Here is an 11350-nt window from a genome sequence, read left to right as displayed (position 1 = left end):
GAAATGTACACAGGCAGCCTTGGCTGAAGTTGAGCTGCAGCCAGGCCTGCTGCCCAGTCAGCTGTAGGCTGTCATCCGGCCAGGACTGGATGGTGGCGGCGGCAGAGCAGGGCTGAAGGGCTCAGAGGTGCAGCCACGGAGGCTGGCGCCAAGCCAATCCCTCACAAGATGCTGACCTCTGCCGCACGGCGGAGTCTGGGTGGCCCAGGTGTTCTGAGGTGCCTCTTCCTGGAGCTCCACCCCAACCCCAACAGATGAAGGTCTGGGGGAATGGAGGGACTGCTGCCGAGCGGGTGCCTGCTCATAAGCTACTGGGAGCTGATGCCTCTAGAAATCAGCAGAAACAGAGGCTAGGTTTGGGGTTTTTTTCCCCTAGAAAGAAGAGGCTGCCAGGTTCAAATACATGTAGAAGGGCAATGCTTCTGGTGTACTGGGCTCCCTGCCAGAGGCACAGCCCCCCTCCCCTCCAAAAAAGAGGTGGCTGCCTGCCCGCCCCCAAGTGCTCACCCAAGGAGGTGGAGGGCTTGGACTTCAGAGTCACCAAAGCCTTCCCAGCAAGCCCCAGAAAAGCCAGTACGCTTCCGGCTGAGTCCATTTTAATCCACTTTTCAGGTCGGCCCTCCACCCACCACAACCCTCACTGATGTCCGCAGCATCTTCAGACCAGAAGGTGTGACTAGGAATGCCTCTCCCTTTCCCCCACGCCTGTCTTCAACGTGCGGCATCTGGGCCGGCGGGCCGGGCGCTGCAGGCCAGCCGTGGTAGACACCACACGCAGAGGCCAGGGCCTGATGCAAGTGCAGCTGAGCAGCGGGAGAGCTGCCGTAGCTCTACTTCCAAAGAAAGGCCTCTAGGTGCTGAGAAAGGGGGCGAAGGGTCTTGGGGTTAGTGGAAGTCCGCGTTGAAGGCTCTGCCAATGATCAGCCGCCTCACCTCACTGGTCCCAGCCCCAATCTCATAGAGCTTGGCGTCTCGCAGAAAGCGGCCCATGGGAAAGTCGTTGATGTAGCCATTGGCGCCTGCAGCCAGGGTTTGGGCGGGGAAGAAAGGACAACAGGAGGTGATGGGCAGTGAGGAAAGCAAACAGAGAGCTAAGTATCCAGAAACAGGCCAGAGGAGGAGAGACTGATGAAAGAGAAGCAGCAAATGGTGGTGAAAGGGGAGGCTGTGGGGAGCCCTTGGCTGCGGGAGCGGGGAAGAGGGGCTGGCAGGCCACCCAGAGAGCTGAGGACACCAGGCAAAGATGGGGACCGCTGCCGGCAGACCCTGGGAAGGGGGACAAGAAGGTACTGCAGAAGATTCACTGGGGTAAGTCATTTGCACAGGTCACAAGGCCAGTCGGTCGTGGGGCTAGGGTTCAAACCCAGGCCTTCTGGCCCAACTCCGGGCCCTTAAGCCCTGTGCAGCACTGACACGGCCGTCCTGCCTCTGAGGCATCCCTAAACCAGGCCAGAAGTGCCAGGGGGACGCATTGCTGACATTATGAACAACTCATGGCCTCTGGCAGTTTTCTCATTTGCTTTAACATGTCTTCCTAGTAACTGGGGCAGAAGGAGCCTAAAGGTGCCAGCGTAGCTACAGTGAGCTGCAGCGCAGAGTGAGGCGTGGAGAGGAACTTTCTGTGGCTGGGAGCAAGGAGCGGGGGCCACTCACCGAAGCACTGAATGCCATCCAGGGCAACCTGCGTGGCACACTCAGCCGAGTAAAGAATCACCCCTGCGCAGTCCTGTGGGAGGGGGCTCTGGGTCAGCGGGGCCCTTGCAGGGCCCCGCGGGGAGGGAGCCCCAACAGCCGGCCCTTACCTTGGCAGTGCAGTGGCCCTGATCGCAGGCCTTGGCGACGTTGTAGACATACTGCCGACAGGCCATGAGGCGGGTGTACATGTCGGCCATTTTCCCCTGCATCAGCTGGGCACAAGGGGAGGCCACAAGTCAACACGCTGGAGCCGCGCTCCTCTGCCTCTCCCCCTAGTCACCCAAAGCGCGTCCGCGGTAGCCACCTGATAGCCAGGCCCAGGGGTGCCGGGGCAGACAGGAGACTGCCCTTGCCTAGGATGACAGAGATGCCCAGAGAGCTGCCGCCGCACTGTGGACCCGCACGCTGACGGGGCCCTCCACCGGCCGCTACACCCGCGGACGTCCTGCTGTGGCTTCACGCAGGAGGCGTGACCAGAAATGCTGCTCCCTTCCCGCAGCCTGTCTACAACCTGCACCCTTCACCACCCAGCCTTACAAGGTCTAGTTCATTCATCTCGAGTAGCAAGTGGGCACACATGTGAGCCACTCGCTGACAGGTTCCCAAGCCAGGTAGCATGCCGAAGGAGCCCGCGTTCCAAGCCTCCAGACTCACTCTGATGGCGAAAGATAGGGACTGCCCCGTTTGCTCATTTGTTAAAGACAGTCTGGACCCCGTGAAAAAGTGCATTTCGGCAAAAGCATTGCACTCACCTGGAAGTGGCCAATCTTTTGGCCAAAGGCTTCCCTTGTGTGTAGGTAGGGAATGGTGTGGTCGAGGACGGCCTGCATGAGCCTGCCAGGAAAGAGAAAGACACTGGGGAGACACCTCACTGTACCCCCACTGCCAGCGGGGGTGGCAGAATGCCAACGTTGGAAGGCCTGGGGGGAGACGGCTTGGCAAGACAAGGAACGGGAGTCCCAAGGAGGAGAGAAGGAGCATGAAGACTCTGATCACCCTCGCCAGTCACTGCACCGACTCTCCAGGACTTGTGCTCCTTTCCCCGGCAGCGGATGGAGGGGCAGGACCCCTGTGCAGACGCGCCTCAGAGCCTGGGTGTCCTGCTTCATCCTCGGTAATTAAGTATTATTACACCTCAGGCCTTGTCTGTTATCTGATAAAATAGTTCCCTTCACCATGAAGAAAGTGCACATGGGAGGAGGAGGTTTACTCCTTTAGTCTCCCAGAAAGGAGGTACATCTTCCAGAAGGCAGTTCCCATTGGTCCCCCGCCACGGGGAAGGCTGTGACGTCACAACCTGCCAAGGAGGCCAAAAGCCCAGCTCCCCCGAGCCTCACACTCACCCAAGGGGCCCACCAGCCAGCACCAGCCGCTCCAGGTCCAGCCCACTCATCAGCACGTAGACGCCCTTACTTAGATGGCCCAGGATGTTGGCAGCTGCCGGGAAAAGTGCCAGTCAGGGGGAAGGGGGCTGTCCACAGCCTCCTCACTTTTATGAAAGCTGCTACCTTTGGTACCGTGGCTTTCACACAGGCCTTAAAATGTCACCTGACCTCTGACCTTCAACTAGGGTGCCGAGTGAGAGAAAAGGATGGAGTTTTCTGCTTCCAGTTAGATGTAGAGCTTGCTACGGGGCGCCTGAGTGGCTCAGTCGGTTAAACGTCTGCCTTGGGCTCAGGTCACGATCTCGGGGTCCTGGGAGCCTGCATCGGGCTCCCTGCTCAGCGGGGAGTCTGCTTCTCCCTCTCCCTCCCCACCCCTCTGCTCATGCTCTCTCTCAAATAAATAAATAAAATCTTAAAAAAAAAAAAAGTAGAGCTTGCTAGAGGGACCCACCTCCACCAATCCGTTCTCTCTCTCTCTCTCTCTCTCTCACACACACATACACACACACACACCCCATCCACAAGACAAGACACAAAGGCCCCATCTTCAGGCATTCCCTTTCTCTTCCTTGACTGCTTTGGATGGGAAGGAAAAGCTAATTTGGTCTAGAAGCCATCCAACCCCTCCCTAGTTCTTTTCACCCATACCCATAAAGGAAACTGAGAATTACTCTGTCCCCCTCTGTTGAGTCTGCTCTCTGCCCAGTATCCCCAGCCCCCACCCCTGACCAGAGTGGCCTCTGGAAGGGTCTCTGTGTAAGAGTTGGGTCATTCAGTGCTATTACCGAACCTGCTGGGCACCCCCCACCCCAGAAGCCAGGGCACTGGATGGCCTTGGGAGGTGTGGGCAGGAAACTCAGTACGGCGTGGACCACTGACCCACCGAATGATGGCAGTTGTTTCCTGCTGACAAAGAAGGATCTGCTCTGATCCCGCCTCCTGAGATGCTCCTTGTAACCAAAGCATACTGTTCTGGGGTCTGGGTCATGGGGGAGACGGATGGTCTATGGCTGAGGCACAGAGCAAATCTGGCTGGTCAGCAAGTCTACGCCCTTGGTCTAATTCGCATGTGACGGGTATGCTGGCTCTCCCATGACGTGTCACGTTTTTAGTTACACTTCAGGGGCAAAAATACTCAAATTGAATTCCCTTGTCTTCACTGAGTCTGGCTTCCATCAGTTTATCGGAATGGTTTTTTTAGCACCATTAATGACTCCCTCACGTGGGCTATTCAGAGAAATGCACAAACGAGGAAGTCTGGAGGACATGAGAGGGTGAGGGCATGTCCCACCCGTCCACCCCAGGTACTGGCATACCACCTCAGGCCCCGTGTATTAGTCACTTAGGAAATAGCGCCCTTCGTGGCAGCCACAGGCAGGCACGCAGCTCTGGCCGGGGGGAGAGCTGCCCGGCAGCCACACGTATGGGCACCTGGGCAAGCGCAGTAGAGAGAGGCCCACCATCTAGACACATGTCATCAGTAAGCTAACAATGGTGAACTTCTCTTACCCAGAGATGGGCTTTTGCAGCTTAGGAAAGGGTCAGACAGGGGCTGGCCCATTCTCAGAGACTCACCGGGAACCCTGCAGTCTTCAAAGATTAGCTCACAGGTGTTAGAGCCCCTCATCCCCAGCTTGTCCAGCTTCTTGGAGGTGCTGAAGCCAGGCATACCCTTTACGCAGAAGAAAAGTGGCCCTGATTACAGACCAGTCCCCAAGGGGGCTAGTAAAAGGCAGACCCTTGGGAAATGCCCACTTTCCCATCTAGGTCCCGAATTTGCACAACACACTGCACCCTCCTCCCGGGGCCCCCACTCTGTGTGACCGCTCCACTCCTAGAAGGTCCAGCCCTCCGCTCCCCTGTCCTCTGCCACTAAGTGCGTTCTCCCCACTTCTCGTGGGAGCAGGTCTTTCTCAAGAACTGCACTCCTGGGCAGCCTCTGACCTTTGCTGGCTGTTTCCTCTCCTCAGGGGAAAGCACTTCCAAGACCCTCTCTCCAGGTAACTCAATTCCTTTGCCGCTGTCCCTCTGCATCTGTAGTGGAGTCCCACCCAGGATCAAGTCAGCTGTCTAAGGGCTTGGGCCTGGCTAACCAGATGCAGCGTGCACTGCCCAGTGACTGGCAGGCGGTGCACACGGGCAGGCTAATGAGAGTGGCACCATGTGACTGTGAGACTTCCAATCTCGGCCAGGCCGTTTGTTTAGTTAGTTAGTTGTTTGTTTGACAGAGAGAGAGACAGCCAGCGAGAGAGGGAACACAAGCAGGGGGAGTGGGAAAGGAAGAAGCAGGCTCCCAGTGGAGTGGGGAGCCTGATGTGGGGCTCGATCCCAGGACCCCGGGATCACGCCCTGAGCCGAAGGCAGACGCTTAACGACTGAGACACCCAGGCGCCCCATCTGCCAGGCCCTTTGGACTACTCACTTTTTTTCCCTCTAGTCTCAGTCCGTCCCCTCTCTCTATGGGGGTATTGCAAACCTTTATGACACCCAATTCTTGGAGTTCTCGCCCAACTCCCCGACCCCCATGGTTCCCAGCCCTCAGACCTCACGGTCGTGAGTCAGATGGCTTCTCCACCATCGCCTGTAACCCAGGCCTACCTTTCCCATGGCTCACCGCTGGGTTTGGCCCACTTGCTCCCACACACCTCCATTTCTCCCTCTCCTATTTTCCTTTCTCTCTACCAAAGAATTTGCTCAGTTTTCTCCCACTCTTTAAAACAAACGCAAATGCCCGCCTTTTCATTCCAACCCCTGCTCCATCTCCCCCTTGCTTCGCTGCGGCCTTCACTGGCCCCCCCTCCGCCCCCCGCATTCCTGTTCACACCGTGGTTCCACAGCCACTCTCCCGGAGGCCACCTAGTGATATCCCGGTTGTCAGACCCAGCTGCCTCCTTCTAGTCCTCATCTTCCTGCGCTTCTCTGTGTGGCTCCACCACACTCAGACCTGACTCATCCTTCTCGGGCTCCAATCTGGCTACCCTCCTTTCAGTTGGCTCCTCTACCTCCTCCCACCTCCGGGAGCCTTGGCAGAGCACACGTTGACTGTGTCCGCAACCCGCAGATGAGAGCCGTCTCTGGGACTGACCTCAGGAGACAAAAGGCTCCCAGCATGCACGGCCCTCCACTCACCTTCTCCACGATAAAGGCCGTGATGCCCCGAGAGGCTGGCACAGCAGCCGGATCTGTCTTGGCGTAGATAATAAGGATGTCAGCGTCAGGGCCGTTGGTAATCCAGAACTTGTTCCCGTTCAGGATGTAGTGATCGCCTAAGGACAAGAAGTTGGTACTTACTCAAGCCATGTTGGCCTTGTCCCAACCAGTCAGTTTGGGGACCTGCTGCTGAGCAGAAAGCTGCCCCACTGGGAAACAGTTCTGGAAACCTGGCAGAGGCCACCCCCAATGACTGCTCCCTCACCCTGAGAAAGGCTGTCTCCCTGTCCATTTCAGCTCCCATTCCAGAAGCTCCCAAGTCAAGAGGAGCCTCACCTTTCTTTTCCGCTTTTAGCTTCATGGAGACCACATCAGAGCCAGCATTGGGCTCACTCATGGCCAGGGCTCCAATGTACTCCCCACTGATCAGCTGCAAGGGAAACCACAAGGGCTGGTTATGACTTCAGAAGTCCCTACGGGAGCTGACGACATTGCTTCTCACCTCTTCACATGACACCCCTTCAGACTTCTCTCAGACCAGGTACTGGTAAAGTCCTGGAAGAGAAGCCCACTATCTCCCTAAGACTGAAAATAGCTCCTGTTTCCCGTTCCCTTTGCAAGGGAAGCGAGTCCGAGTCTTCCATTTCCTCAAATGCTCTGCGAATGATGTCCAGCGACCAACTCAGGAGTTCTGGTCCTATTTTTATTTCTTTTGACTGAATTATTTTAAAGCAAATCCCTGACCCTTCCTACCTGTACCTGGTTGAGGGTGGCATGCTGTAGCCAGCAAGTCTGCTGGCCCTTGCCAACCCAGGAGGGTGCCTCAGGGTTTCTCCCACCCCATCTCCTCACCTTGGGGAGGTACTTTTCCTTCTGGGCCTCATTTCCATTGCGCACAATTTGGTTGAGGCAGAGGTTGGAGTGAGCACCGTAACTGAGCCCCACGGCTCCGGAAGCTCGGGATATCTCCTCCATCACCAGCACTTGCTCCAGGTAGCCCAGGCCAGAGCCGCCATACTGAACTGGGAGTGGAGGCGGGCAGCGGAGGGGAAAAGGCAGCCCAGATTACATTGGCACATTCACAGGAATGTTCATTGGCAGCAAAGAAACACCCTCGCAGCTCCTATTCCAGGTCACCCCCTAGCAAGGTCGACAGGCTGACGCTGCTGTAGGCCCTGCTTTCCAAGATCACAGAACTGACTTTGCTGCCTCTGGGGAGCTGGCGTGTGGTTCAGAAAACAGTTATTGCAACGCCTGCGTTACCCCGGACAGACCTCTTAGAGCCTGAGCACCCAATGTTCAGAAAGCCACAGAAGTGCACGGGCAGATGAATAAATGAAAGGGGACCTGGAGTTAACCGAGAAACACAAAGGCGGGGGTTGGGGGGGTCGGAGTACTAAGAACAGACACCAAGCGAAGGACACCACATGCGAAAGGCCCGAGGAAGGTGAGATTTTCATGGCATAGTGACTGGACCTGATGAAGCACAGCTATCAAATCAACAGGTTATTTGATACGATGTTATATGTCAAGTATGTCTTTAAAAAGGTAAAAAAAAATAAAATAAAAGGCAAGACTAGTAATGGGACAGGAGTGCCACAGACAGTGAATTTCAGAGCGCCTCACCAAAAAAATGTGGCTTTTCCTTGGCAACAGATCCAAAATCAAAGTGTCCGGATCATCTGGTGCTACCACCTCCCACCCCCACCTTGCTGTTTGGGTAAACCCTGGTAAGACCCTTTGCACATGGGCGCGTCTGGCTGGCTCAGTCAGTAGAACATGTGACTCTTGACCTCGAGATTAAGAGTTCAAGCCCCACGATGGGTCAAGAGGTTATTAAAAAAAAAAAAAATCTCAAAACAAAACAAAATAAAACAAGGCTTTACCCATGTTTACTCTGACCAAGAAGTCAGGCTCATCCTAGGCTCTAGGGAAAGGTTAGCTCAACCCTTACAACTCCAGGAAGGGAAGCCCACAGGTGGGTGACACTGGAAACAGCCACCAGGACAACCAGGTGGAAACCAGAACTCACCAGAACTGGCTTTCCTTGGGGGCTCATAAACCCCCAAAGCACAGTCTGGTTTGGGAGTTCCCAGGGGCGTTCCCCCTATCACTTTACATCAGGATGGTCTACATTTTTAAGTCTTTCCATTTTAGCATGACTCTGGAAGCAGCTCGAATCCCAGGAACCGTCTCCAAGTGGTGAGGGAAGACATAAGAACACTGTGTTCCACCTCTGTTCTAATACGTGAGGCAGTGTGGACTGTCCAGACTTCGGCAGGTGAGGCCACAGGCTTATTTCTTTACTAGGCACTGCAAGCCAGGCTGGGCCTCTCCTTCAGGGGCCAACATCCAAACCAAAGCCACCAGCTCTGTGCCCTCTCTGCCTGGAAACAAGTAGTAAGACGCATAGAGGACAGTGGGCAGGCCCAGGGAGAGCCTATTAAACGCATCATCTGGCCACCTCACGTGGAGGCTCAGGCATCTGAACCCCCCCATACCATCCCCATACCACCATCTGCTCTCAAGTGAGCTCCCAGGCCAGCTGCGGGGAGAGCACACAGGCAGTCCCCACAGGGACAGACCTGTCCTGAGTGGTCCTGCCTAGATGCCACTAGTAGGGCAGAACTTTGGGATTAGGGGAGATGGTAAGACTGAAGTGCAAGACAGCTGCATGATACTGGGGTTTTCTAAACTCCCCAGATCAGCTGGGGGAGCTTATTAAACATGCAGAGTTCAAGAGTCTAGGTGATTCTCACCCAGTGAACCACACTGGCCTCATCCCTTTGCCTTCTGGATGTTACTGCTTAAATAGTGTACTCTTCTCTGGGCTGACAGTCAGTGGGTGTTTTCTCAGGTCCAAGAGGAAGTCTTGGGTTTCTCTGGGCACAATCTTTCCCCTCCTTTCCTGTTTCTTTTGGAAACAGTGTTAAAGCGCATGCAAGAAAAGTTCTCATTAGGGAAGGAAACTATACTCACCAGGGGCGGTGATACCTAAGACCCCCAGGTTTCCCAGCTGCTTCCAAAACTCCTGCCAACAGAAAGGAGTGAGTGCAGTGAGCTGTGAGAAGGAGGCAGCCAGTCACAGGTGTCTGGCACATCTGGAACGAGACCCAAATGCTTCACACAAAGGGACTGCACTGTTAGGGAGGTTTTATTTACCAGAAGACTGTGAGCTCTTCCCAGCACCAGTACAATTCCCAGCCCAGCCTAGCCTGGCCCCCAAACTGCCCCTTGCTGCACTCGGCCCCACCCCCGCCAGACCCCCCAGCACGGGCATCATGACTCACTCGAAGGTTCTTGAACTCATTGATATGATCAATCTCCTGGGCCTGGGGGGCTAGATGCTCCTGAAGAAACTTAGCCATGGTCTGGCGAAGCTAGGGGGAGAGAGGTGGACAGATGCCACTGAAACAGCCCCTCACTGCCACTAAGAACAGCATCTCCAATCCTGAGGACACATTCAGGAAAACAGACCACAAGTAACCCCACCAAACGGCGTCAGACTGAAACTTAGAAGACATACGAGTTTATACTTCCTCGGAGATGATCTCCATCTCTTTTAAGGTCCTCAGCCTGGACAGCTTGGGTATTTTTAAAATGTCACTCCTGTACATAAAATCATTCCATGGCTTTCCATTGTATTTAGAAGTTAAGCTCCTTACTCAGGCCTATAAGGCCCTGCATGAGCGGACCCCTACTGACTCTCCTAGCCTTCTCCAGTACCTTTCTGACCCCCACTCACTGTGCTCCAGCCATACCCTCTTCAGTTTTTGGCACATGCCAGGCTTTCTGTCCCTGAGACTTTGGTTACAACGGATTATTCAAAGACATTAGAAACTTTTGGCAGATAAGTTTGAGAGCTAGGATTGAACCCTTTCTGTGGGAGGTGAGTCAAAGCTCTGTCTACTGACTGCAAACCCAAATGGGTTTTGGAGTTCCTGGAGGCTCGGGCACTTGCTGAACAGCCAGGAGAATCAGCTTCCTGGGGAACTCTGTGCCAACATGCAAGTGAACACAGTCTCCTTCCAGGAAGGCTCTGGTTCAGCCTCACCTTTAACTCCCTTTCAGGTTACTGTTCAACTTCGTGCTTGGACGCAAGGGGTTGAAGAATGTATAGCAGATTACACAATGAACTTCAAAGCCCCCGAGGTGTGTATTCAAAAAAGATTCCCTGGTGATGATGATTAGGCAGGCTTGAGAACCAGTCTTAAGACAGTGTTCGGGTGTAAGCGGACCTCACACAGACAGATCTTTTTGCCACATGCCGGTGGCCCTGCCAATCCACCAAAACACCATCAGCCTCCCAGGAGCCTTCCTGTCTCCGACTCCTTACCTAACTCAGCAGCTAGGCTTTGCTGTTTCCACAGAGGGGAGGCTGAGGCCCGCGCCCGCCCCCGCGCTGCCACTGCCGCGGCTGCGTGGGCGCCGGGCAGACAAGCGTCTGGGCGACCTCCGAGCGGGGCGGTGCGGCCTGGCCAGCAGGCCTTGGCGCCCGGAAGGGGATGAGGCTCCCTACCTGCTTCTGCTCCTCGCTTAGCCCGTTGATCGCATCGTCCACGGGCAAAAGGGAGTGGGCCCGCTGGGACACGAGGCTGGCGAGCTGCGCCCGCGGCGCCCGCATCCTCCAACTCGCCGCGCGCCGTCCCAGAAGCCAAGCCGAAGTCGCCATCTCGGCCTTGCACCGGGAGGGAGAGCGGGAGCGGGAGTCCCAACGGCAGCTGCAGCGGCGAAGACCCGCCCCATGGGCTCCACCAATCCCGGGCTTCGCTGCCCCCACCCAATCGGCGAGGGGTTGCGTCTCCAGCAGCCTATCACCCTCCGCGGCTTGGTCACAGCACGAGCCAATCAGCGGTGACGGGTTGACCCCGAGCCCCCGCGCGGGGCGAGGTGGGGGCGGCGGGGCTGGACCTGCTTTGCGGGAGTCATCCCTTGGTGGAGACTTTAAGTAGAAAAGCGAGAACGGCGTCTTCGGAGTCGAGGAATAGCATCTCCCCAGCGTTGTAGTAGCAGTCCGTAGCTACAGAAGTCTATCTCTGCGGCAAAGGAAGTGTTAAAACAGTCTGGGAAAACTCTCCAGATGCCCAGGGCTTGGAAAGAAATTTTTTTTTTTTTTTTTT

General features: G+C 55.7%; 1 protein-coding gene across 2 annotated transcripts; it reads right to left on the bottom strand.

Moving 5' to 3' along the window:
* Positions 1-579: 579 nt before the first annotated feature.
* IVD (isovaleryl-CoA dehydrogenase) lies at positions 580-10985 on the bottom strand. Of its 2 annotated transcripts, XM_040620465.1 has the most exons (12): positions 10750-10985; positions 9521-9610; positions 9210-9261; positions 7083-7252; positions 6567-6660; positions 6210-6346; positions 4656-4752; positions 3039-3132; positions 2448-2529; positions 1803-1907; positions 1654-1726; positions 580-1019 (listed from the first exon to the last, which is right to left on the bottom strand). In XM_040620465.1, the coding sequence occupies exons 1-12, from the start codon at positions 10900-10902 to the stop codon at positions 886-888; spliced, it is 1281 nt and encodes a 426-aa protein (XP_040476399.1). In that variant the 5' UTR covers positions 10903-10985; the 3' UTR covers positions 580-885. The 2 variants fall into 2 exon arrangements, with proteins under 2 accessions (XP_040476399.1, XP_040476400.1); XM_040620466.1 differs by lacking the exon at positions 9521-9610.
* Between the last annotated feature and the right edge of the window lie 365 nt (positions 10986-11350).

This window comes from Ursus maritimus, unplaced genomic scaffold (genome assembly GCF_017311325.1).
Source record: "Ursus maritimus isolate PB19 unplaced genomic scaffold, ASM1731132v1 scaffold_35, whole genome shotgun sequence".
In the NCBI taxonomy this organism is placed as follows: Eukaryota; Metazoa; Chordata; class Mammalia; order Carnivora; family Ursidae; genus Ursus; species Ursus maritimus.
The sequence above is the reverse complement of the archived record's forward strand: the minus strand, read 5'-3'. Positions and strand labels throughout refer to the sequence as shown.

Coding starts and splice junctions, on each gene's coding strand:
- IVD (XM_040620465.1), bottom strand. CDS start 10,902: ATGGCGACTTCGGCTTGGCTTCTGGGACGGCGCGCGGCGAGTTGGAGG. Junction 4,753..6,209: donor CGGCCTTTATCGTGGAGAAG/GTGAGTGGAGGG, acceptor TTCTGCGTAAAG/GGTATGCCTGGCTTCAGCAC. Junction 3,133..4,655: donor TGAAGACTGCAGGGTTCCCG/GTGAGTCTCTGA, acceptor TTTTCCCGGCAG/CTGCCAACATCCTGGGCCAT.